The following is a 27,349-nucleotide window of genomic DNA, read 5'->3' as shown; positions in this document are numbered from 1 at the left end:
GAGAACATGGTGCGCGTCTAACAATGCACACGCCATGTTCTCATCAGTGGCCACACCTGCAGAAGGAAGGGAGCGGCCATTGCCATAAATGAAAATGCAGAGTAGACTGAGGGTGGAGAGTCAAGGAGCAGAATGGCGCGACGTGCAAGCGGAGGGTTCCGCTTGCTTCTGATTACGTGCACCGCAGCAAGCCAGCAACATAATGAAACACTGGGGTTAATGTGACTCATTAACTCTAATGTTGCCATGATGTGGGTCACTTATTAATATGAGGCACATAGTGTTATTACTTTAGTACCTCCATTGACCCCATCAAGTACCTCCTCACATAATGGACAACATGGGATTAATGCGATGTACATGATGAGGTTATTTACGATTAATAAGAGGCACATGGAGGTCCACATGAATTAAACCATGTGCCTAACATTAATAGTACGTAACTCCATCATACACCTTCACTCATTAACCCATTTTGTCCATTATGCGAGTAGGTACTTGATGGGGGTTACTGTTAACGTGAGGCACAAGGTTTTATCAAAATGGTGATACTTTACTTGGTATCAAAACCAAAGCTCAAATTCTGGCATTATGGCAACCCTAAAGTGCAAGGCTTTCAAAAACGATAACCGCAGGCATGTACCTGTGTTGTGCAGGCTTCCCGCCAACCCCAGATGCTATTCCCATCTGCTCCACCTCATTTCATATGTTACCTTTGGAGTGAAAAGAAATGAGGCAGTCACACAAAGGCCAGTTCTCTACAGGTTCATTCAGTATGACGTCTTCCTCAAAGATGACCACGGTGATGTACTTGAATAACGACAGACGTTCCAAGATTTCTTTCATGGGTTTTGACTTAGACTTCTTGGCCATGGCGCAGATCCCCACCACAATCTGCCTTTCTGGGGGCTGCAAGACGAAATGAAGGCATATTATAAAACTCTGAGTGGCGGCAGAGAAAATGCTGATCGGAAACGTGAATATGGATGGTGGTGCAGGATTTTCCGTAAAGTTCACCATGCCTAAGCTCGCCCTACGGTATCGTTTACACTTATCCAACATATTAGTGTGAAGGCAACCAATGGTCACTTATAATTTTGTCAGTACTTTGCATTAGTATTCGTAAGTCAAAACCAGACATGGATCATAAAAAGAGACAAGATCTGCCCACTCGTTGGCTTTGGCTTACAAATATCGATACAGAATACTGACCAGAAGACTGTGGTGGGTAAGAAGCAGATTTTAAAATTGGAAAACTTTAGAAAAATAATGTGAATTACAGGGGTGGTGGCTCAGAGGTTAGCGCTGCTTCCCTGCAGATCTGGGATTGAATCCCACCAGAGAAAACACCTTCATGGAGTTTGTATGTTCTCCTAGTGTTTGTGTGGGGTTTCTGCCGGGTACTCCAGTTTCCCGATTTGGAATTTATACTGTCAGCCCCTGTGGGGACAGGTACAGATAAGAGTGATGACAAGCTATGTACAGAGCTGCGGAACATCGGTTTTAAACATTGTGTTTGGTGAATAGAACGAGGTTCTCCATTCGCTATTAGCAGAACAGAGGGTCTAATACATCTTTATATTACATGGACAGTCTATTGATTTCAATAGAAATCAGTAGAATCAAACATTTGCTACCCACAGTCTACAGGCAATTTCTATGGGTTCCAGCTCTAGAATATCCCATAATTACCTTATCAAGGAATGGGATGGAAAATGGGATTGTCCAAAGTGGATAACAACTTTAAGAACTCTGGAAAATAAGAGCTCAATAAAAAAGCCTTCCTAAAAATCCACACTGGAGGCATAGATGGTCCAGCACGACCAAGGCTACAGAGAAATTAGACTATGAAAGGAATGAGAAAATGACATAATACGTACAGAGTCATACTCTTCATCATCATCATCGTCGTCGTCGTCATCTTCAATGGTTTCAAAGAGATTGTCCACATTTCCAGCTTTGCCTTGTTCCAAAGCTTCGTCAGATTCCTCACAACCGACGAAGAACCTAGGGATGTCCCCCTCTGTAGCGCTAACAGACATGGCGGTAACTTTCCGTATGGATCTGCATGTGCTTCAGTACAGAGATGACTGACGCTGCAGTTTGTCTAGCGCTGCTTAACAATGGGGAGGATAATTCAGCCTTTTAATCCAGCAGACCGCGCAGCCTCCATCCCCTCAGTCTCTGAATGTTATCACGTTGGCTCATACAATCCTCAAGCGCTGCGCTTTTCAGCCCTGGGCCCCTGACTGTATGCCATTCCTGGAGAGAAAAGTAGAAAAATCAGCAAAATTCAGCAGGGAGGATTACAAATCTAATTCACTGCAGCAGCCTTCTACAGACTGACATGTCATGCTGGGATCTGTAGTGTCGACAGCCTTAAAGCACCTAGTTTACATGAAGGGTAGGCCTGTAGGTATATCCTAACAGGGCAATCTGCAGCTCACTAGCTATTGTCAACTACATCTCCCAGCAAGCCCTGACAACCTGCTGCAGCCGCAAGTCATAACTTTAGGACAGCTGGTGACCCACAGGCAACAGACATTGTTAGTGTACCATACATAAAATAGGAGTCCATAAAATTGTGCTGAAAGAGGTGTACATGACATATTGGTAGGTCTGAATGAAGGGGTAGCAGTGCCGATTCTGCGCTGTAGCCCCTTCCTCATTTTTCCATGGACAGTGGTCCTCCGAGGGAACACGGACTTGAATGGAGCTGCGCTGCAGTTCAGGGAAAAAGTGAAAATTAATCTCTGGACGGGTGAGGGTACCAACAGTCGGACCCCCACCAATCATAAACACTGGGAGTTGGACAAACCTCATTTTTCCAGAAGTCTATATACGGAGAAACGTGGAGCTGAAGATCGCCTTTTCCACAGAACAAAGAAACCTTTATTGGGCCTTTCAACAAAAGATTTCTTCATCCTGACGGCAAATGCACATTTGAGAGAATTCCTGAGCAATTCACCATATTACATAGAGCGGCTGCTGACAAGTACCTTTCAGCTCACAGCTCACCGTCCAGCCTCCTGCTGCGCATCCGGAGCCAGGGATATAGTTGGCCAAGGTCCTGTACGAGCCACACATAACAGACTGTCAAATATCTTAGAGTATACGCTTTGCTCTTTAAAGAATTCCTGCTAGAAGTATTTTCCAGACAACATATATCTGCCATTCGGAATAATTACCAGTATCCTTATTCCTATCTGGAATGATTGAAGAAATATCATTCACTTCAATGAGAGCAGCATAGCCACTAGCATCGTCCACTACAAAATGGACGGATTTTGTGTATTGCCGGCACTGAAGCTACCCTGAACCAGCTGATTAGCAGACGCGCAAGGTATTGGACCCCCACCGATCAGATACTGAAGACCTAAGGATAGGCCATCAATAACAAAATACTTTATTACACCCTTTTAAAAGGGTGTCCATCAGCAGATTTGTACCTATTAAAGGGGTTGTCCGGGTTCAGAGGTGAACCCGGACATACCCATAATTTCACCCAGGCAGCCCCCCTGACTTGAGCATTGGAGCAGTTCATGCTCAAATGCTCTTCCTTGCCCTGGGCGCAGGGCAAGGGCTCTTTTGTTTACTATAACACACTGCCGGGCGGAGGCTTCCCCCCAGCAGTGCGTTCGGTGACGTCACTGGCTCCGACGGGTGGGCATTAACGCTGCCCTAGCTGTTTTACAGGCTGGGGCAGAGCTAAAGCCCGCCCATCAGTGACGGTAATGTCACCGGGCTCACTGCTGGGCGGAAGCCTCCACCTGGCAGCCCCATGGAGAGCCTAGTACGTCACCGAATCTCCACAAAATGAGTTAGTTCCTATAAATCTTACAAGTTTCACTTTGCTTCGTTCGTCTCGTATGTAAAGTTACTTCAGCCGGTTTGCTGTAAAAATAGTTACCCGGGCTGCACGTGATGTCACGTTTGGAGATTGGACGCAGCTGTTATTGTTTAGGCCTTTTGCTGTAGCTGTTCCTTGCCACGTGTCTCCCCCCCCCCTCCCCCGCTACCACCATCTTTAGACTTCATGTATTTCACTGCTCCATGTACTTATAAACCCTACCGCACTTTCATGCTCTGCTGTTATCCTGAGCGGCATTTACACTTTCGGCTTTTATTTCATGTCTTATGCTGCATCCGCACGTCCTTACTGTCCTGCACTTTTCTACTCTTGGTTCGTATTCACTCAGATTGGTCTCCCATTCAAGCTGCATTCACCTGTTGGCTGTTACATCTCATTCCGTCCCCAGCCGGATCCGTATTACACGCCTGTTATTACATGTTGTATACTCGGCTTACAGCCATAGCTGCTACTGTTACTCCGTTTTCATGCTCTGGACGCACCACCCTGGTGTTCCTACCTTGCTCCACTCACAACCAGAGCTGCGTTTATAACAAATTTCATGCTCTGCTTATACACAAAGTTGTGTTCACACTTCTACTGCTACACCAGGTCGTATACCCCACCAAAGCCGCTTTCCATGTCTGCTGTCACATCAAGTTAATTTTCTGTTCACATCCAAAGCTGCGTCCGCATGTCTGCTTTCACATCTTGTCCTATACTCCTTTCACTACTAGAGCTGCGTCCACGTGTCTGCTTTCGCATCACGTCAATACTCTGCTCACTTTCAGGTTGCATTTATACGTCTGCTTTATACCATGCTTTTCATGCGCTACCCATACTCAGAGCTGCGCCCATACCATGTTTTTTAGGTACCACTCACATCCAAAGCTGCATTCACCCATTTGTTGTTACATCATGTGTTGTACTCTGCTCACACTCAAAGCTGCATTCTCCTGTTCATTGCTACGTCATTGTTTTGCTCAATCCCACTGGGGCAGTCTGCACCCACCGCTCTGGTACCGCTCTTCCGACAAACATAACTGCGTTCTTTTCAGGTTTACGTTCCCTTCCTCGGTGGTCTGTTACATTCCATAGGCCTACTTTCTGTTTTAATCCTGGTTCATATTCACTCAGACTGGTCTCCTTTGACTTCTGGTTCGTATTCACTCAGCTTGGTCTCCTGTCCCAGTTCACCAAACAGCTCCTCAGCAGAGGTCAGTGGGCCAGTAAGTTTCCTGCTATGTTTTCACAAGCTGTTTATTTGTTTGTCATGATAAGAGACTTCTCTTAGCGAACTTGCAATGCCTCAGGCTCTTGTTTTTTCTCCCATCTCTGTTTCAATTTCATGTTTACCTTTATGGTTCGCGGTGGTTAGTGTTTTATGTATGCACGTGCTTCGGATTACTAATGTCTATATTTTTAACGCCTGTTGGCAGTCATCTTCCTTAGGCCACCTTCTAGCCAATCCAATCATTCAAGTCGCTTCATATGCCATCAGGTCCGGCTTACGTTTTAATTACTTATGGTCACTGCAACGTCATCCCTCTGTCTTCGGGGCCCTTTGACTGATCCGGCCTCATGGTTCCGGGGGCCCCATGACCGTTTTTTCATGTTTTGTTTGTTAGGGGTACGACATGGTTGTAGGCTGATTAGTTTTCCAGGTTTGGTGTTGGAGGGGGTCATGGTTATGCGAGTCCCCAGGCATTCTGGTGCTGCATAAGTGGTTTATTAAAAAAAAAAAAAATCATAAGAGGCTCGCACGAGTGGCTCTTCGCTTATAGGACCTCACGACTGGCATCGTCATTCGTAGTTCGCATGGTCATCTGATACTTGTTCCGCCATAAGAGGCTCTCACGCATGGCTCCCGCCATAGGGGGACTCACTCTCACGCATGGCTCCCGCCATAGGGGGACTCACTCTCACGCATGGCTCCCGCCATAGGGGGACTCACTCTCACGCATGGCTCCCGCCATAGGGGGACTCACTCTCACGCATGGCTCCCGCCATAGGGGGACTCACTCTCACGCATGGCTCCCGCCATAGGGGGACTCACTCTCACGCATGGCTCTTGGCTTAGAGGATTTCACAATTGTCATCGACATTGGTAGGTCATACGGCCATCTGATACTATTTTCCATGGAACACCTTTCAGAAGTTTTCTTTTGTTCATTTATATTTTACAGATAGGTACTTGTGGTTCATTTCAGCCTCTTTTCATTAAGAAGCTTTACCCCATGTCTTTGTCTTTCTAGGTTATCGAGTCCCGGTTGATTACTAAACCCGTTGGGTTAAGCCCAATCTTTTCCCCAGCCGTCCTTAATTCTAAGGTTCGCATCCTGGCCCCATGGGCCCCTGGTGGTTGCTTCGGCCCCATGGCTTCAGGGGTCCGACCAACGGCTGTCAGTCCACCTGTGCAGCTATGCTTTTGAATGACATATCTTTACCTGCCTGCCAGCTTATTTTATTCAGGTTTAATTTTAGTTTGTCTGTTATTATCTCAATTTTCTGTCACCTTTCCCTTCGTCTTTTCAGGTCATGCAGTTGAACTCATATTGGGGTCACCTTCCACGTCGGTCAGGTCTCGTTCCTAACTATATTTCGCCTTGCATGTTATTCAGCTTCGGCCCCATGGCTCCGGGGGCCCGATGACCGCTTCGGCCCCATGGCTCCGGGGGCCCGATGACCGCTTCGGCCCCATGGCTCCGGGGGCCGATGACCGCTTCGGCCCCATGGCTCCGGGGGCCCGATGACCGCTTCGGCCCCATGGCTCCGGGGGCCCGATGACCGCTTCGGCCCCATGGCTCCGGGGGCCCGATGACCGCTTCGGCCCCATGGCTCCGGGGGCCCGATGACCGCTTCGGCCCCATGGCTCCGGGGGCCCGATGACCGCTTCGGCCCCATGGCTCCGGGGGCCCGATGACCGCTTCGGCCCCATGGCTCCGGGGGCCGATGACCGCTTCGGCCCCATGGCTCCGGGGGCCCGATGACCGCTTCGGCCCCATGGCTCCGGGGGCCCGATGACCGCTTCGGCCCCATGGCTCCGGGGGCCCGATGACCGCTTCGGCCCCATGGCTCCGGGGGCCCGATGACCGCTTCGGCCCCATGGCTCCGGGGGCCCGATGACTGTTTTCAGTCCTGCTGGGCTGATTGCCTGGTTGGTTGTCCATATGTGCATCTGGGCTGATTTGGCCCCTATGTATCGCATACATACCTGCTTCCCTAATTTCCTAATAATCCATGTTGATTGCTAACTTTATGTTTTGAACGCAAACTGGTCCGGTTCGCCCTACAGCATAATTGTCATGTCTTACGCAGATATTTCGTCTTTCTTTAATTGTTCATGCTTTCGTTCAGGTCCTGCCAGAGGAAGAACAAGTAGGGCAATTCCCTCTAACATTTCAGTCTCTGATCGTAGTCGATCATATCTTGTCAACCAGGTCCCCGCGCAAAGTCTTTGCCTTTTTACCACGACCAGGAATTCGTTTTCAGATAGTAGGTCGGTCTTCACGTCTCAAGCGTAAAAACAATTCTCAGGGGCACACAGTAGAACAACGCGCGGACCACGGCTAGCAGTTAGCTGTTGTCTGGGGAACTATTCAAGGATTCTCTTCCTATCTACATGGTTCTTTTGGCCCTCATTCCTGCATAGTCTAGGCAGTTAGGTTTCGGTCCCATGATCTCCTGGGGCTAGGGCATTGCCAGTACTCGCACTAGAACTAAACTTTACATGTTTCAGTTGGTTTTTATGATCCATTTCACAACGTATTCCCGGTCCTCCATTCCGCTTTGGGACAGTATCCGCAATATTGAGCATCATGTCTCTGGCCTTGTCATCCACAAGATGGGTTGTAGGTCTCCTACTGCTCTTGCCTCATATACTCCGAATTTTCGCTCCAGATCCCTGACGCCTTGCAGTTGGCTTGGGGATTAGTTTGCACATGCCATTCGAATTCCTTGTCTACCCTACTTGGCTTGGTTTTTGCCCACTTTTAGGCCTACCCACGATCATGGCTTAGGGCACACAACAAGCCATTTAGTCAGGTCAGCTAAGACACGCCTAGCTGGGTTAGGTTGTTCCCGTTGTTTCTCTCCCTAGGGTTCTTCGGATACCTCTTGGCCGTAACCATGACCACAAATGATTATTAATGTACTGGAGCCGATGGCATAGTCCACCTCCCCTTTTCAGAAAGTGGTGAGGGCGGCATAAAAACGCCACTTGTGCCTAAATTAAAACAATGCAGTTTGAAAAGTCGCCAGTACGTAACTTTTGTATGCCAGTTTCTGGAGTAAAAGGTCATAGTAAATGACCCCCACTGTTTGCTAATGTGACACCTAGGGATGTTGCTACCTCCCATCAGGTCCTGAGAAAGCGTCAGTGCTCGCAAAACTGTCAGTTTCCACGTGCGTCTCCGCGTCACGCTGTTCCACATTGGGGAATATTGGGAGCCCTGTCTGCAGGGCTGGTTGTTAGAAATGTGGAGCAGTTTTCTCCTGTCTATTAGGCCTCACGCACACAACTGCATTTTTGTATCTGTGACCGATCCGCAAAACAAAAACAGATAGCACGTGAATGTCATCCATGTGTCTGCTCCGCAAATTATAGAACGTTGTATTCTTGTCTGTATTGCGGACAAGGTTAGTCATTTCTAGTAATGGGAGAGAGAAAAACGCGGATTGCACACAGAAGGTGTCCGTATTTTGCAGACTGCAATACAAGCAAGGTGGTGTGCACGAGGCCTTAACCAGACTACTGAAACAAAGCCTCAGGTTCCTCCAGCCACGAAGCACTCGCTGACAGAAACCAGACCATCCTCAGATACTTCCCTTTTCGAGACTGCTAAACAGAAGTTGAAAGCTAAGACAGCCCGAGACGTCTCTAATAAATACCGGCTGTCACTCCACATTAAAAATGTCTAAAAGATAAAATATTTCTCTGGAAGGCCACTTTCACTGCAGCACATGGGCGTCCGTCACCCGGCCTGCTGCTTAGCAACGATACCACCGCCTAACAATGCTAAATAAATTATCTCAACCGCCAACCATTCAGAAAATAGAGGCCATTGTAAAAGGGAAAAGAAATATCAACTTAAAGAGACCAGTGATATGCGGCTCCCCATGGCCTCCAGCAGCAGCTACTGGGGACACGATTTTGCGGTAAAATCATATGGCCATTGGTTGCGGTGGGTGGATGTGGCTTGGCTGCTTGCGGCCATCTGCACCCTAAAGTCCATTATTAAATTTGAGAAGAAGAAATACAAATAAGGGCTCACGCACACAACCGTTTTGCGGCCCACAAATTGCGGCTCTGCAAAACACCGATACCAGCCGTGCGCATTCCGCATTTTGCAGAACGCAACAGCCGGCCATAATAGAACATGACAATAATAGGACATGATTTTTTTTTACGGAACGGGCATGCGGACACAGAACGCCCACAGAGTCATTTCACTGACATAGTCCCTGACACTGACTGAAAATACGTCCGTGTGCACAAGCCCTAAAGCTGGGCAAAATGACCATATTTATAAGGCCCAATCCTTATTTACAGCAGGGCCTATGGGTAAAGATTTCCTAGCTTCTCTTTATTACAGCACAGATCTCGGACTGGATGCCACGGGGCAGCAGCCACATTGTGGAGCCATAGGCACCCTATACATACGGACCCTTTTCTGCATGACAGCTGCTGACCGGAGCAGAAACCTACCTAAAAGTTGGTCTGCCATGCTAATTTTATTTCGTTCATTGTTGAGTGCAGTTGTTGAAAAGTATCTGCATATAATCAATGGATGCCAAGACTAGACCACAGATCGACCAGTTGTTTCAGCTTCGAGGACCTGTCATGACGTTATCTGCCGTTATTCCCACTGCTCCTCTGATCACAGCGATGGTTTGTTTTTCTCTTAGGCCAGTTCATGTTCATTGTGTGGGAGTGTGAATTCCCATAGTGAACTCTGCTCCTCTGACTGGACCGCACTGCATTAGGGTACATTCACACGACCGCAAATGGGTCTGCATCCGTTCCGCAATTTTGCGGAATGGGTGCGGACCCATTCATTTTCTATGGGGACGGAATGGATGCGGACAGCACACAGTGTGCTCTCCGCATTTGCGGAGCGCGGCCCCGATCTTCAGGTCCGCAGCTCCGCAAAAGATAGAACATGTCCTATTCTTGTCCGCAGCTTGCGGACAAGAATAGGGATTTCTATAGGGGTGCCGGGCGGGTGTGTTGCGGACTCCGCAACACACCACGGTCGTGTGAATGTATAGTGATTTATAATGCTGTGTGTCTCTGCCCGATATCAACTGTAATGCTTTGTACTGATGTCTGACACAGACACACAGCAGTATAAATCATTATAATGCCATGTGTTCGGTCGAAGGGTCAGAGTTCACGATGGGAATGCACACTTCCGTACAGCGCAAGCTTCATGCAGTGAACGCGCTTTTCTGAAGCCATGTTATTTGGCTCTCTATGGGGGTCATTTATTAAAGTGGTGTAAAGTAGAACTGGCTTAGTAACCAATCAGATTCCACCTTTCATTTTTCACAGCTCCTTTGGAAAATGAAAGGAGGAATCTGATTGGTTGCTATGGTCAACTAAGACAGTTCCACTTTACAAATTTATGTCAATAGAGCGCCATGGTCAAACTGGATGGAGATTAGCACCCGGCTCTGTAGGTGGGGTCCCACAGCATCACACGGACGCTCTCCGATCACAGTAGACTGACCTACAGTGATGCAGAACAATCCAGGCAATAAAAATTTTAAAAAAACGAATGCAGGGATGGCCAACCTGCGGCTCTACAGCTGTTGTAAAACGACAACTCCCACCATGCCCTGCTGTAGGCAGTGTGGGCATACTGGGAGTTGTAGATTTGCAACAGCTGGAGAGCCTCAGGTTGGCCATGATCCCTGCCCTAATGAATTCATGTCCCACATGCACCATATTTTCAGCCACGTATGTCAAATGTTTTCGCCTCGAGCATTTTTCTGACGCTGTCCAAGCCCATGAAGCCCAAAATACCAAAATGTCTAAATTTTAATTTTCTAGAGATTTTAAAGTGTCACCTGGGAGGGTAAGGGTTAGGGAACCTTGATTTTACAACAGTTTTTATCCCAGTTGTACAATGCATCATGTATATACACAGTAACACGTGGGCACAATGCTTGTGACCCAAAAAATGCCATTGAAGACACAAACAAAAAACGTCACAAACAGCACTGCAAAACGCTGTGTGGGAATCCAGCTACATAGACGGAGCTGCTGGGGATCATGGGTATAGCATGAACGTCTATATAGTAATAGAATACGAGACTAATGGGGGGCACGTTTTCTCTTCGTGAAGATTTCACTGACCCGGGCCGTTCACCAGGCCACATGTGGTGAGCTTCCAAAGGAAAGCTCTTCATCATCATTTTAATGTGACCTCAATCATATTAGAAGAGATTGCGTGCAGTAATGATTACAGTCAGACGCTCCATTAAACCACAAATAACCGTACTGCAATTATTAACAAGCATTCGGACCATTATCAGCCTACATAAACATGGCAGATGAGGAATACGCATTCAGTGAAAGCTGTACAAGTATAAGGCAGGTATAGAGGGTAGAGACGATTTTTAAACCTGCTGAAAGACTACACTGCCAGATCAACGCGAACGATGAGTTTGGCCAAATTTTACACCACCATAAGGTGTGCCTGACTGACACGCATAATAAAAATCAAAATTTTATGACCATGTCCTAGAAATGAGTGAGAGGTCGCCCAGCTCGCTAGCGATATCGTGTAAAACTCAGTACTGCAAAGTATCCAAGGAAGTCCAGTCAGTTCTTGGAGAAACTCCAGCAATGAAACACATAATAAAACTGCTGTAGAAAACACATAAAAACCTGCACATATAAATGTAGCTCAAGGCATGTGAGAAGATTCATCGCTTGGTATTGGGAACGACTAACCATTAGAGACTTAGGTCCCGACAAGCATCATGACCAAAGATTGCTGCGCAGCACTGCAGCCTCAAACCACAATGGGACGGAATAGGGTTGCAGCTCGACTTACAAGTTGATATGAGCACAACCCCAGAATCTCAAAAAACCTGTAGTGTTAGATTTTTTTTGTCATTTTTTGGTTACTGTAACTTGCAGTATTTGATCATGTTTTGAGGCTACAATGTAAGGCTTGTTTCACACTTGCATTTGCCGATCTGACAGGCTGCTTCAGCCGGGAACAGCCTGCTGGAATGCCATCTGGCCCCATTAACTATCATGGGGTATGGTGGTGATATGGGCGAAATATGGCAAATACGCGGGAACAGCCTGCCGGCAGTGTGAAACGGGCCTTAGTCGTTGCGTAGCCCTGCCTAAAAAGGTTTACAGATGATCTATTCACAGCATAGGTCAGGGATGGCCAACTTGAGGCTCTCCAGTTGTTGCAAAACTACAACTCCCATCATGCCCGGACAGTCTACAGCTATCAGCCTACAGCAGGGCATGGTGGGAGTTGTAGTTTTGCAACAACTGGAGAGCCTCAAGTTGGCCATGCCTGGCATAGGTTATCAATACAAGACTGGGGGGGTCCGACACCCCCAACAATCAGCTGTTAGCAACAGCCACAGGTTCCAGAAGTAAACGTGCACGGAGCCAGAAGACCACAGCTCCGTACACTGTGTAGTGGCCGTTCATAGTACTGAATCTCGGCTCCCATTCAGGGTAGGTTCACACCACCATTTAACTGATTTGGCAGGCGGTTCCAGCAGAGAACAGACTGCTGGAGCTCACCGGATTCGGCCTAGCTAGATACTACCGTTCACCTCCAACCCCATTGACCATAACGGGATTCCACGGGATCCGGCTGCTTTCCAGCATTAGTGCTGTGTTTCGCCTGGACAAAAAGCTGCATGCACCAGTTTTCGTCCAGGTGAAACCCGGCATGAGTGGTCGGATCCCAGTATAATCAATGGAATCCGGTGGTGAATGGCAGTATCTGCCGGATCTGTGTGACCCTACCCTCACTGAGTATTAGCATCAGCTGCAGTACCTGAGAATATCCTCTACATAGCAGATTGGTGGGGGCGCTGGGTGCTGGACTCCACCAAACTAATATCGATGACCCATCCTATGGAAAGGTCATCAATGTCGGTCCTGGAAAATTCCTTTAATATTCTAAAAAGAGAAAAAAAAAATAAAAATCTGCACTATTAATCAGCAGAAAGTAGAAGGTGCCCCTTATTTCTGAACTGCTTATTCCACTCTTTCCACACAGTTTGGAGCCCATTTTACATATGATCGGAGCTCAGGAAGCGAGTAATATCGGCTTATTTCTCCAACATTCACATATGGGCAGTGGATCCGCCAGGCTGCTCTGCTGCAGGCAATGGTTTTTGTCTGGCCAGCAGCTGACATTTGTGCCGGATCAGGCATGCCGCAGAAAAAAAAGGATCGGGCAATTGAATCCAACACGCCTTATATATACGCCAGCACCTACTATCATTGCAGAGTCAGAAGGCCACCATACACATTAGATGGTTGGCCAAACCTGCCAAAAAATCAGCGAGTTCAGCCAATAATAAAGTGCAAGCTCAGCTTTAGGCCTATTGCACACGACCGTATGGCTTTTTCAGTGTTTTGCGATCCGTTTTTCACGGATCCGTTGTTCCGTTTTTTGTTTCCGTTTCTGTTCCGTTGTTCCGTTCCGTTTTTCCGTATGGCATATACAGTATACAGTAATTACATAGATAAAATTGGGCTGGGCATAACATTTTCAATAGATGGTTCAGCAAAAAACGGAACGGAAACGGAAGACATACGGATGCATTTCCGTATGTGTTCCGTTTTTTTGCGGACCCATTGACTTAAATGGAGCCACGGACTGTGATTTGCGGGCAATAATAGGACATGTTCTATGTTAAAACGGAACGGAAAAACGGAAATACGGAAACGGAATGCATACGGAGTACATTCCGTTTTTTTTGCGGACCCATTGAAATGAATGGTTCCGTATACGGACCGTATACGGAACGCAAAAAACGTCCAGTAAACGGGGAAAAAAAAACGTCCGTGTGCAATAGGCCTTAGGTTGAATGAGGACAGAGAAGCGCTGCAGGCGATAGGTTCAATAGAAGTCTATGGACCCGTCTCTATTCCGTCTCAGCAGTAAGGAGAGAGAGCAGCGTATGCAAGGCCTTCTGTCTTCTCATTTCCGTATTCAGAACCTTTGATATGTCACTATGACACATCAAAAAAGTTTTTGGAAAGCTCAGTGGCCCTTTAAAAGGGAATCTGTCACCTATTTTGACCATATAAAACAGTTAACACAGCAATGTGCAATAAAGTACCTTCATTCCAGCATGTGTCTTCTTTCTTTTATTCAAGTTTCATTAGATGAAAAAGCTGATTTTCTGATATGCAAATGAAGTACTCAAGGTGCCCAGAAGGGCGTTATTACTTCTCCTCTAGTGCCCAGTAACGCCCCCCTGCAGTGCCAGCCGCCTTTCTTCCAAGCCCTAGCACGCCTCCTCAGAAATAAAATTTACTCCCACATCCTTGCCGAACGCCACCGCCACCCTCCGCTACGTCATGTAATTTATTCCCTGCACCGTCCTTGCTTCCTCCCTCTCTTGGCCTCCAAAATCCCGCACAGGCGCAGTATTGCTGACTGTCTGCGCCTGTACGATACTCCTGCTCCTGAGGACAACAGCCTCTGATTACGTCACTGGGCTCGGGCACATGCCCAGGACCTATTGAGGCTGTTGCCCTCAGGAGCCGGAGTATCGTACAGGCGCAGACAGTCAGCAATACTGCGCCTCGTGCGGGATTTCGGAGGCCAAGTGAGGAGGAGGAGCAAGGACGGTGCAGTGAATAAATTACATGATGTAGCGGAGGGGCGGTGGCGTTCGGCAAGGATGTGGGAGTAAATTTATTTCTGAGGAGGCGTGCTGGGCTTGGAAGAAAGGCGGCTGGGCACTGCAGGGGGCGTTACTGGGCACTAGAGGAGAGTAATAACGCCTTCTGGGCACCTTGAGACTTCATTTGCATATCAGAAAAATCACTTTTTCATCTGAATGAAAAACTTGAATAAAAGAAAGAAGACACACGCTGGAATGAAGGTACTTTATTGCACATTGCTGTGTTAACTGTTTTATATGGTCAAAATAGGTGACAGATTCCTTTAAAAGGGTTTTTTCGAGATTTTAATACTGATGACCTATTGACCTATTCTCTGATAGGTCATTAGTATCTGATCAGTGCAGGTCAGGACACCTGGGACCCCTGCCGAGGGCGCCGCCTTCTCCGAGCACAGCATTGTACATTGTATAGCAGCAGCCAGGGGCGTACATAGAAATCCTGGTCCCATGGCAAGACCTGAATTGGGCCCCTTGTGAGCAGGGCCGGATTAACGTAGGGGCGGATGGAGCTGCAGCTCCAGGCCCCTGCATGAAAATAGGCCCAGCAGCCCGCATACAGGGCCGGACTGGCCTACCAGGATACCGGGAAAATTCCCGTTAGGCCGGTAGCCTTGACTGCCGCACAGCCGGCCGCTGCCGACAGTGAGGAGGCTCCTTGGCTGGTGCAGTATAATGAGTATATTACACAGAGTGACTGACAGAGAGAGGAGCCCATCCCCCGGCCCCGCCCCCAACAGCAGGCTCCAGCACGGACATTACCCCGGAGCCTGACTCCTCCCCACACATGTGACTGATCACATGATCATGTCATCACGGAAGGTCCTTTAGCCTGCTAGCTGCTGCTTGTGCAGAGCTGTCATCCGGCCTGTTTCAGGGCTGTGTATCAGGTAGGAGGCTGAGTACAGAGGCTGGTGATTTTCAATATCAATAGGGCGTTTCAATAGGAGAGGGATTGTTTCAGCAGTAAAGAAGGACTTTGCATACAAAGACAGTTATGTGCGTGGTTTAGGACACATGAGGGGACATTAATAAAGTAATGCTGTGACACATAGGGCCATGAGAGGGGCCAGCATAATATGCTGGTCCCCCTCATGGCCCTATGTGTCATCGCACAGGCCCCCCATAACAGTGTCGTCATCGCACATGTCCCCCATAACAGTGTCGTCATCGCACAGGTCCCCCCCATAACAGTGTCGTCATCGCACAGTCCCCCATAAACAGTGGCGTCATCGCCACAGGTCCCCCATAACAGTGTCGTCATCGCACAGGTCCCCCATAACAGTGTCGTCATCGCACAGGTCCCCCATAACAGTGTCGTCATCGCACAGGTCCCCCATAACAGTGTCGTCATCGCACAGGTCCCCCATAACAGTGTCGTCATCCACAGGTCCCCCATAACAGTGCCAACCACAGATCCTTCATAACAGTGCCATCCACAGATCTCCTCCATAACAGTGCCATCCAGAGATCCCCATAACAGTGCCATCCACAGATCCTCATACAGTGCATCCACAGATCCCCCCATAACAGTGCCATCCACAGATCCCCCATAACAGTGCCATCCACAGATCCCCCATAACAGTGCCATCCACAGATCCCCCATTACAGTGCCTTCCACAGATCCCTCCATAACAGTGCCATCCACAGATCCCCTCCATAACAGTGCCATCCATAGATCCCCTCCATAACAGTGCCATCCATAGATCCCTCCATAACAGTGCCATCCATAGATCCCCTCCATAACAGTGCCCATCCATAGATCCCCTCCATAACAGTGTCATCCACAGATCCCCATAACAGTGTCATCCACAGATCCCCATAACAGTGTCATCCATAGATCCCCTCCATAACAGTGCCATCCACAGATCCTCCATAACAGTGCCATCCACAGATCCCCCGTAACAGTGCCATCCATAGATCTCCCCAGAAACAGTGCCATCCACAGATATCCCCCATAACAGTGCCATCCATAGATCCCCATAACAGTGCCATCCACAGATATCCTTCTAACAGTGCCATCACAGATTCCCCCATAACAGTGTCATCCACAGATCCCCTCGATAACAGTGTCATCCACAGATCCCCTCGATAACAGTGTCATCCACAGATCCCCTCGATAACAGTGTCATCCACAGATCCCCTCGATAACAGTGTCATCCACAGATCCCCTCGATAACAGTGTCATCCACAGATCCCCCATAACAGTGCAAATAGACCTCTAGCACAATTCCCTTAAAATATCGCATCGCACATCATTATCGCATCCTGTTTGGGGAAAAGCTGGTCTACTGTGATAATACTAAAACAATGGGGTTCTACAAAAGAGCTATTGTGGGGCAAAATTCATATTCGTGTTTTCACACGTGTTTTAAAATGAATGCCTTCGCCTTTTATAAGGGACACAATGCTGTCGGGCTGGTGTGCAACTTTTTCCAGGGCTGGTTTTTATCCCCAGTCCGGCCCTGCCCGCATAGGCCAACCGGAGCTAGGCCCGCATAAGGCCGCCTCGCGAGTTGCCTGGCGGCAGCGCCCCGCAGCCCTTTAGTAGGACCGAACCGTTGCCGACTGTGCCGCGCAAGGAGAAATCTCCCAGGCCGGCCCTTTACAGAACTCACCAGGACAGTGACAGCTGACAGATCAGGTCAGGTGACAGGTCAGCTGTGCATGCCGCGCTGCGTCGTCACGTCAGACTCCTCCCCCTGGGGCCTAGGCCATGCCGTAAAGTGAAAGACCGTGACGGCTGCTGCGCGCGGAAGTTCAAAATTCTTCTCTGCGTGGAGTCAGGGGTGCTGCCAGCGGTGAGTCGTGTTCAGCAGCCTTCAGTGTACTGCCCAGAAAACAACTCTAGGCGGTAAGTAAATCAGCATTGGCTCACCTCACCTATTATACTGTATACTGTATACTTTAACATGTCAATTCAGGAGCATGAAAAGCTGGGTGATGATTTTTTTCACCTAGCTTTTCCATGCTCCTGAATTGCATATCTGCTTATAGGCATATATATCTTTATAATAGCTGAGCCTGATCTATTATAAACAGATATGCCATTCAGGAGCATAGAAAAGCTGAGTGAGAAATAGTCACCTAGCTCTTCAATGCTCCTGAGTGGTAGATCTGCTTATAATAGATCAGGTATTATAAACAGATAGGCCTATAGGCAGATCTGCCATTCAGGAGCATGGAAAAGCTAGGTGACTATTTCTTACCTAGGTTTTCCATGCTCCTGAATGGCAGATCTGCATATAATAGCTTGGCTATTATAAACATGTATGCATATAAGCAGATATGCCATTCAGGAGCATGGAAAAGCTAGGTGACAATTTCTTGCCTACCTATCTTTTCCAAGCTCCTCAATGGCAGATCTGCTTATAATAGATTAGCTTTTATAAACACATATGCCATTCAGGACCATGGAAAAGCTAGACTTGAATAGCTTTTTCATGCTCCTGAATGACATATCCAGCAGCACTAGTTAACTCCTTGGGGGTGGCTATACATAATACAGCCATCTATATAGATGGCTGTATATTTAAACTGTGGCCAGAGATATACACTTAGGCTAAGTTCACACAGCAGATTTTTCACACGCAAACCCGTGCGTAAATCTGCTTCAAAATGACGCATGAACTTTAGTCCAATAGACTTGAATGGGATTACGCAGACCCGTTCACACTTCAAACTTTATGCATGCGTATTTTCACATGTGTAATTTTGCGTAAATTCACACTTTATTTGTGCTATAAAAAGTTGCTCTGCGTTGCGTTTTCATTTTCTATAAAAAGGCCCATTAAAATCTTCAGCACCAGGCCCATGATGCTCTTAATCCGGCCCTGCTTGTGAGTGACATATAGCACCCCTAGGCTACGTGCACAGAGAGCAGAAGCCTCCGTTGCAGATTCTGCAAAAACAAAAGGCAAACTAATGCTGCATGCCAGATCTCGACTGACCCCATTAATGTGAATGGGATCCGGCAGGTGGCTAGCAGTGTTTGGCATATGCTGGATCTGGCGATTCTGGTATTCTGCTGGTGGCTGGAACAGAATACCAGAATCTGATTGCAAGTGATTACCTAGCCTTCCCCATGGACTGTGCCCGCTGCTGCTTCACCTCCTCCCAAATGCTACTATTTGTGCTGCTGGCAGAGCGCGGTCAGGGCCTTGGGGCACCAAGCTGGACTGGAGTCTGGATCAGGTCAGGTCACAGTACGACGCGTGCTGGCAGAGGAACAGGACAGGGACATTTTACAAAGTGCAGACACAGAAAACTAAAGGCTTTAATCCAGTCACAACTGATGTTTCTCTGACTGCTGCAGAACCTCCTAACACACACGCCTCCGCTGCTGCAGAACCTCCTAACGCACACGCCTCCGCTGCTGCAGAACCTCCTAACGCACACGCCTCCGCTGCTGCAGAACCTCCTAACGCACTCGCCTCCGCTGCTGCAGAACCTCCTACCGCACACGCCTCCGCTGCTGCAGAACCTCCTAACGCACACGCCTCCGCTGCTGCAGAACCTCCTAACGCACACGCCTCCGCTGCTGCAGAACCTCCTAACGCCACACGCCTCCGCTGCTGCAGAACCTCCTAACGCACACGCCTCCGCTGCTGCAGAACCTCTAACGCACACGCCTCGCTGCTGCAGAACCCTCCTAACGCACACGCCTCCGCTGCTGCAGAACCTCCTAACGCACACGCCTCCGCTGCTGCAGAACCTCTAACGCACACGCCTCCGCTGCTGCAGAACCTCTAACGCACACGCCTCCGCTGCTGCAGAACCTCCTAACGCACACGCCTCCGCTGCTGCAGAACCTCCTAACGCACACGCCTCCGCTGCTGCAGAACCTCCTAACGCACACGCCTCCCGCTGCTGCAGAACCTCCTAACGCACACGCCTCCGCTGCTGCAGAACCTCCTAACGCACACGCCTCCGCTGCTGCAGAACCTCCTAACGCACACGCCTCCGCTGCTGCAGAACCTCCTAACGCACACGCCTCCGCTGCTGCAGAACCTCCTAACGCACACGCCTCCGCTGCTGCAGAACCTCCTAACGCACACGCCTCCGCTGCTGCAGAACCTCCTAACGCACACGCCTCCGCTGCTGCAGAACCTCCTAACGCACACGCCTCCGCTTCTGCAGAAACCTCCTAACGCACACGCCTCCGCTGCTGCAGAACCTCCTAACGCACACGCCTCCGCTGCTGCAGAACCTCCTAACGCACACGCCTCCGCTGCTGCAGAACCTCCTAACGCACACGCCTCAGCTGCTGCAGAACCTGCTAACACACACGCCTCAGCTGCTGCAGAACCTCCTAATACACACGCCTCAGCTGCTGCAGAACCTCCTAATACACACGCCTAATACAGTTGATATCACTTTAATGGGGCTGCATAGTTGTGACGTCACTGGCCTGGGGTAAGCGGAGAAAAGGCCGCGGTGCTCACAGTAGCGCTGCGGCCGTCTCAAACAACTGATCGGCGGGGGGTCCCGGGTGTTAGCAGCCATCTTAGCACCACAACCTTTGATATGTCACTACATAAAATAAGTAGGAGCCTTTTTACACGGCCGGGTGATCGAGGATCAGCGTTTGCAGAAACATTCATTCCGGATAACTGGCCTGTGTAAAAAGTGCCAGCAATCACCCGATGAACAGGCAAACCCTCATTCATCGGGTGATCAGGCCATTCTCCCGGTTCCTGTGCAGTCCTGTATGTACGGTCTAAAAGCGAACAGTCCCCGTACGTCTCTCATGATGACCAGGCAATTGTCGGGAGTGGCTGCTTCGTTCCCAGATCATCGGACTGTGTAAAGGGTCCTTAACCCTTTAAGGGTAAGTGTACTTTCACACTCGCGTTTGGTGCGGATCCGTCATGGATCTGCACAGACGGATCTGTTCAGATAATACAACCGGTCTGCATCGTTCAGAACAGATCCATTTGTATTATCTTTAACATAGCCAAGACAGATCCGTCTTGAACACTATTGAAAGTCAATGGAGGACGGATACGTTTTCTATTGTGCCAGATTGTGTCATAGAAAACGGATCAGTCCCCAATGACTTACATTGTGTGTCAGGACGGATCAGTTTGGCTCAGTTTCGTCAGACGGACACAAGCAGGGTTTTGGTGTCCGCCTCCAGAGCGGAATGGAGACGGAACGGAGACAAACTGATGCATTCTGAGCGGATCCTTTTCCATTCAGAATGCATTAGGGCCAAAACTGATCCGTTTTGGATCGCTTGTGAGAGCCCTGAACGGATCTCACAAACGGAAACCGCCAGTGTGAAAGTAGCCTGTGTTCACACATGTCCGGCAAAGTGTCCCTTTGCTGTGGTTGTATGACTGCAGCATTTTTCAGTCTGGGTTGGAGGCAAATGAGCGCCAGATAAAGCACCTGTGGGGTTTCGCTCTGGTAGACAGGATTAGCGGACGCAGTATAGAGGCAACAACAAGTTCTTTGGATCAAATAGTTCAGCGTTTTATTCACACTTTAGGCAAGTGACAAAACAAGCAGTCATATTCATACAAAAAGTCACCTTGCGGTGTTGGTGGTAATTCACACCATGTGGCAATTCTGCCTTAAAAAATTCATTGAGCATAGCAGCACCAACCTGATTTCACACCAAACAGGTAGCAAGCCTTCATCCCAACACAGAGACGTGGCTTCTGAGCCCTGCTGCCTATTTAAGGACAGCCAGGTGCTGCCAAAACCCGGACCGGCACTTAAAATCCTGTCTGGTATTTGACCTCACCTGGCTGTAAATCCACCCAGCAGCACATACTGGGAGGAAAATACCTGTTTTCCCAGACCAAACCTCTCACTTCACTGTGTCACATACCACACAGCCAAACTGTTATCAGTTGTGCATGTTCAAGGCATAAGACCAACAGGCCGGGCACAGCGGATATGTCTAAAACCCTAAGGGCTCAAGCAGGGGGTGCGCAATACACGGGCACTGGCTGCATGAGCACTGTCTCACGGATGCAACCTATTCACTTATATAGTTCCACAATCTGGAAGTTACGGTGCAGAGGCACGGTGAGGAAGGCCATGGAAGCACTATGGAGCGCTTTCGTGGCATTTCGGTCCGTGCCTCCACACCGTAATAAAATAGAACGTGCTCTACTTTTTTTGGAGGGCAGACGGATAGCGGACCCATTCAAGTTGAATGAGTATGCATCCATCAGCACCAGCCACATGGGCGGTGTACGTGCATTGGAGACCGCAATTCCCTGATAAACAGCACAGGCGGCGCACGTTCTCATAAGAAGACTGCAGCCGACCTATAGCTATAGGAGAAAAACACTGAGAAGCACCTGACGACCTTTTACCTCTCGCACACCTTTCAGTCTTATGTATACACCATGGAGGCCGCACGGCGGCGATACTTCTACAGTAACTGCACTAAGGACTGAAAAAGTAAATCTCTGAAATTGGAGGTATACCATAGTGAGGCTTCCACAGAGGTGCATGAGCCCCTCTCCCCTGTACCGCCACATGCCTCTAACGTCATATACAGGCGGTATTTTTTTCTTTTGATTCTGATGAAAAAACATTATGGCACACTCGGAACAGATTCGAGAAGCACTGCCATACACACAAAGACCAAGGGAGCCCGTGCTGTAGTGCCCGGGTGCATAAACCCTAAACCCCCTGAAATCTTCTGTACTGAAGAAACATAGGTTGGATTTGACCGCATTGCTTCCAGATAAGCGGCGTCAGAACTGACAGCAAACTCCTCATCACCACTAAGGGCTCATGCACACGGCCGATGCCTGGCCATGCCGTATTGTGTCCCGCAAACAGCAGGCACCTGCCGTGTGCTCCCCGCGTCACAGATGCAAACCCATCGACTTGAATGGGTCTGCAATCTGGAAGGAGTCACGGAACCCCATGGAAGCACTCCGCTGTTTCTGTACCTGCCTCCGGCACTGCATGCAATACGTTTTTGCAGTGCGGACAGATCATGGATATCTGGATCCGTCTGTGGAATCCAGACACATGTTGCCGTAAATTGGGGAACGCAAACTGCAGTCCCCAATGCACCGAACGGCCATGTGCAGGAGCCTACAGGGTGCGTTCACAGGACTATATGTAATTTGCGGTCCGTGTGGCATCCACATTTTTTGTGTCGACTTCAACGTGTCCGCGTTTTGCAGCCAAGTATATGACATGTTCTATCACGGGGATCAGCAACGTTCGGCACTCCAGCTGCTATGAAACTACAACTCCCAGCATGCCACTCACTTGGCTATTCTTGTAACTCCCTCTGGAGTGAAAGGAGGATTGTGGGAGTTGTAGTTTTCATTACAGCTGGAGTGCTGGCGGTTGCGGATCCCTGTTCTATCGCTGGCGGACCGGACATACAGATGCGGTCCGTATCCCTAGGTCTGTAACGCAAAAGACAGAACATTGAGGTCAATAGGTCTTCAAAAAATGTGGGTGTGTGCACGGCCCAGTAGAAATGAATGGCTCCCTGAGCTTGAGGCCTAAGGATTGCTGCCATTTAAACATAAAATATACATTTTGATTGACAGAGGAGAACACAAGTCCAGTCCCATCCAGACTACAGACTACTGCACTGCTGTCTGCACTCTGCCCACAGGATGTGCAGGGAGCACTTCCCATCAGGTAATCTTGGGGCTTGCACATGTCCCAGCTGGCACCGGAAGATGACCCGGATCTGCGCCTCCTGCAGCCCCCCAGCCGCCGGTCTCACCTCCTCTCCGCAGCGGGCACAGGCTCTCCTCATTGATGCACCAGCCACAAACTTCCGTTCCCCCACATGCCAGCTAGTGCGCGAGAACCGGAGGGCGGGGGCAGCACACGCCTCTACTCGGGGATTTTAGGTCGCGTTGGAAACACTGCACATGCTGTTTGCTGGGCGTTTGTAGATTGAGATGTTTTGATCCCTTAGGCGCCCCGTAGGTAACCTTGCCCATGGTAAAGATGGCGATGTCAGTCCGTTGTCACAACAGGTTCGGTCAGGTGGAGCTGGGGAGGGGAGACTGCGGCGTTGATGTCATGTGACCTCTTTAACCCATTAGGAGCAGGGAGCTAGTGATCTGATAAAACCCCCTCTAGACTGACCGGGCAATTTCACAGTCTGTGTGGGCAGGCTAGTTCCCCTTCAGTGAATTGACATTTTGTCACCTAGTGGTTGGATATTGAATTTAAAGGGGATTTAGGGTACTTTCACATTAGCGGCGGGTGAACAGCCTGTCGGATCCGTTCTTCCACCAGTTCACGTGTGCCCCCGGACTGCCGCTCCGTCCCCATTGACTATAATAGGAGCGGAGTTCTGGCAGCTGAGACGCAGCCGGACTAAGGGCTCTTTCACACTTGCGTTATTGTCTTCCGGCATAGAGTTCCGTCGTCGGGACTCTATGCCGGAAGAATACTGATCAGGATTATCCTAATGCATTCTGAATGGAGAGTAATCCGTTCAGGATGCATCAGGATGTCTTCAGTTCCGGTACGGAACGTTTTTTGGCCGGAGAAAATACCGCAGCATGCTGCGCTTTTTGCTCCGGCCAAAAATCCGGAACACTTGCCGCAAGGCCGGATCCGGGATCAATGCCCATTGAAAGGCATTGATCCGGATCCGGCCTTAAGCTAAACGTCGTTTCGGCGCATTGCCGGACCCGACGTTTAGCTTTTTCTGAATAGTTACCATGGCTGCCGGGACGCTAAAGTCCTGGCAGCCATGGTAAAGTGTAGCGGGGAGCGGGGGAGCAGCATACTTACCGTCCGTGCGGCTCCCCGGGCGCTCCAGAGTGACGTCAGGGCGCCCCAAGCGCATGGATCACGTGATCACATGGATCACGTCATCCATGCGCATGGGGCGCTCTGACGTCATTCTGGAGCGCCCGGGGAGCCGCACGGACTGTAAGTATACTGCTCCCCCGCTCCCCGCTCCTACTATGGCAACCAGGACTTTAATAGCGTCCTGGGTGCCATAGTAACACTGAAAGCATTTGGAAGACGGTTCCGTCTTCAAATGCTTTCAGTACACTTGCGTTGTTACGGATCCGGCAGGCACCTCCGGCAACGGAAGTGCATGCCGGATCCCAACAACGCAAGTGTGAAAGAGGCCTAAGTGCTGCATGTCGTACTTTAGGGCACTTTCACACTAGCGTTATTCTTTTCCGGCATAGAGTTCTGTCCTAGGGGCTCAATACCGGAGAAGAACTGATCAGTTTTATCCTAATGCATTCTGAATGGAGAGCAATCTGATCAGGATGTCTTTAGTTCAGTCTTATTGACTGTTTAAGGCTACTTTCACACTAGCGTTCGGGGTTCCACTTGTGAGCTCCGTTTGAAGGGGCTCACAAGCGGCCCCGAACACATCCGTACTGCCCTAATGCATTCTGAGTGGACGCGGATCCGCTCAGAATGCATCCGCCTGCCAGCGTTCAGCCTCCGCTCCGCTCAGTGAGCGGACACCTGAACGCTGCTTGCAGCGTTCAGGTGTCCGCCTGGCCGTGCGGAGGCAAGCGGATCCGTCCAGACTTATAATGTAAGTCAATGGGGACGGATCCGTTTGAAGATTACACAATATGGCTCAATCTTCAAACGGATCCGCCCCCATTGACTTTCAATGTAAAGTCTGGACGGATCCGTCTGAAGCTACTTTTACACTTAGAAATTTTTCTACAATATAATGCAGACGGATCCGTTCTGAACGGATCCCAAGTCTGCATTATATGAGCGGATCCGTCTGGGCAGACCCCAGACGGATCCGCTCTGAACGCTAGTGTGAAAGTAGCCTAAGACGGAGAATATACTACAGCATGCTGCGGTTTTATCTCCGTCCAAAATTCCAGAACACTTGCTGGAATGCCGGCATTTTTTCCCATTGAAATGCATTAATGCCCAGAGTTTCCCGGCATTGCGGTCTGCGCATGCTCAGACCGCAAAAAATGTGAAAAAAAATAAATGCCGGATCCGTTTTTCCAGATGACACCAGAGAGATGGATCCGGCATTGCAACGCATTTGTCAGACGGATCAGGATGCTGATCCGTCTGACAAATGCCATCAGTTCTCATACATTTTGATGGATCCGGCAGGCAGTTCCGGCGACGGAACTGCCTCCCGGAATCCTCTGCCGCAAGTGTGAAAGTACCCTTAGTCCGGCTGCCTCTCTCTGTGCGCTGCTGCCGGAACTCCGCCCCCATTATAGTCAATGGGACAGAGCGGCAGTCCGGGGGCACACGTGAACTAGTGGCAGGACGGATCCGACAGGCTGTTCACCCGCCGGACTCCCTGCCGCTAGTGTGATCTAGCCTTAATCTGCTCTAAATCCTTTTCTGTAGATTGACCTGGAAAATCCAATAAGACGTAGAGTAATGTGATTAACCCCTTAAGTTCCGGGACTATCTTCGTTGCATTTTAGTTTTTTCTTTCCCACGTTCCAATAAAACCATAACTTTTTTTATTGTCTGTTCATATAGCCATACAAGGGCTTATTTTTTTGCAGGATAAATTGTATTTTTTAATGGCACCATTTCATTTACAATGTTTGGTATTGGAAAACAGAAAAAAACATTCTTCGTGGAGTTAAAGGGGTTGTCTCACAGTAAGTGGCTTTATCATGTAGAGAAAGTTACTACAAGCCACTTACTAATGTATTGTGATTGTCCATATTGTCTCCTTTGCTGGCTAGACTCATTTTTTCATCACATTATACACTTCTTATTTCCATGGTTACAGACCACCCTGCAATCCATCAGTGGTCTTCGTGCTTGCACACTATAGAAAAAAGCGCCATCCTATGTGCGCTCCCGACGCTTCTTTCTATAGTGTGCAAGAACGACCACCACTGATGGATCAGCAAACTTGTGTTTCAAGTTCGGCGTACAAGGTTCGGGTTATTTAAGAATTCCGTTATGGATTCCGCTACCACGAACCATAAAACTTATTGTCCAGCGTAGCAGAATCCATAACAGAATTCTTAGACAATTGTACGCCAAACATGAAACACAAGTTCGCTCATCCCTAGTGGTAACTGCTGCTATACGGATTACTGCAGGAGGGGGCTGGTAGGTAATATGTGGTAACCAGTGCTTTAGGGGTTACTGCAGGAGGGGCTGGTGGGTAATATGTGGTGACCGGTGCTTTAGGGGTTACTGCAGGAGGGGCTGGTAGGTAATATGTGGTAACCAGTGCTTTAGGGGTTACTGCAGGAGGGGCTGGTGGGTAATATGTGGTGACCGGTGCTTTAGGGGTTACTGCAGGAGGGGCTGGTGGGTAATATGTGGGGACTGGTGCTTTAGGGGTTACTGCAGAAGGGGGCTGGTGGGTAATACAGTCATGTGAAAAAATTAGGACACCCTTTGAAAGCATGTGGTTTTTTGTAACATTTTTAATAAATGGTTATTTCATCTCCGTTTCAACAATACAGAGAGATTAAAGTAATCCGACTAAACAAAGAAAACTGAAGAAAAGTCTTTTCAAGATCTTCTGTAAATGTCATTCTACAAAAATGCCTATTCTAACTGAGGAAAAAGATAGGACACCCTTGCCCCTAATAGCGAGTGTTACCTCCTTTGGCTGAAATAACTGCAGTGAGACGGTTCTTGTAGCCATCTACC

At 49.0% G+C, this 27,349-nt stretch overlaps 1 protein-coding gene across 12 annotated transcripts in view; it reads right to left on the bottom strand.

The window, feature by feature from the left end:
• Positions 1-23,666, bottom strand: part of PPIP5K2 (diphosphoinositol pentakisphosphate kinase 2) — a 160,743-nt gene extending 137,077 nt beyond the window's left edge. For 8 of the 12 annotated variants that reach the window (XM_040421590.1, XM_040421591.1, XM_040421593.1 and 5 more), the window contains exons 1-3: positions 23,475-23,666; positions 1,881-2,262; positions 714-909 (exon numbers count right to left, since the gene is read on the bottom strand). In XM_040421590.1, the coding sequence (XP_040277524.1) occupies positions 714-909; positions 1,881-2,042 (358 nt within the window). In that variant the 5' untranslated portion in view covers positions 2,043-2,262; positions 23,475-23,666. The remainder of the gene's footprint in view (positions 1-713; positions 910-1,880; positions 2,263-23,474) is intronic. The other 4 variants (XM_040421599.1, XM_040421600.1, XM_040421601.1 and 1 more) reach the window with 1 other exon arrangement.
• Positions 23,667-27,349: the final 3,683 nt, after the last annotated feature.

The sequence above is a fragment of the Bufo bufo genome, chromosome 2 (assembly GCF_905171765.1).
Source record: "Bufo bufo chromosome 2, aBufBuf1.1, whole genome shotgun sequence".
Taxonomy (NCBI): Eukaryota; Metazoa; Chordata; class Amphibia; order Anura; family Bufonidae; genus Bufo; species Bufo bufo.
Note: the sequence above shows the minus strand (reverse complement) of the source record. Positions and strands in the feature narration are given on the sequence as shown.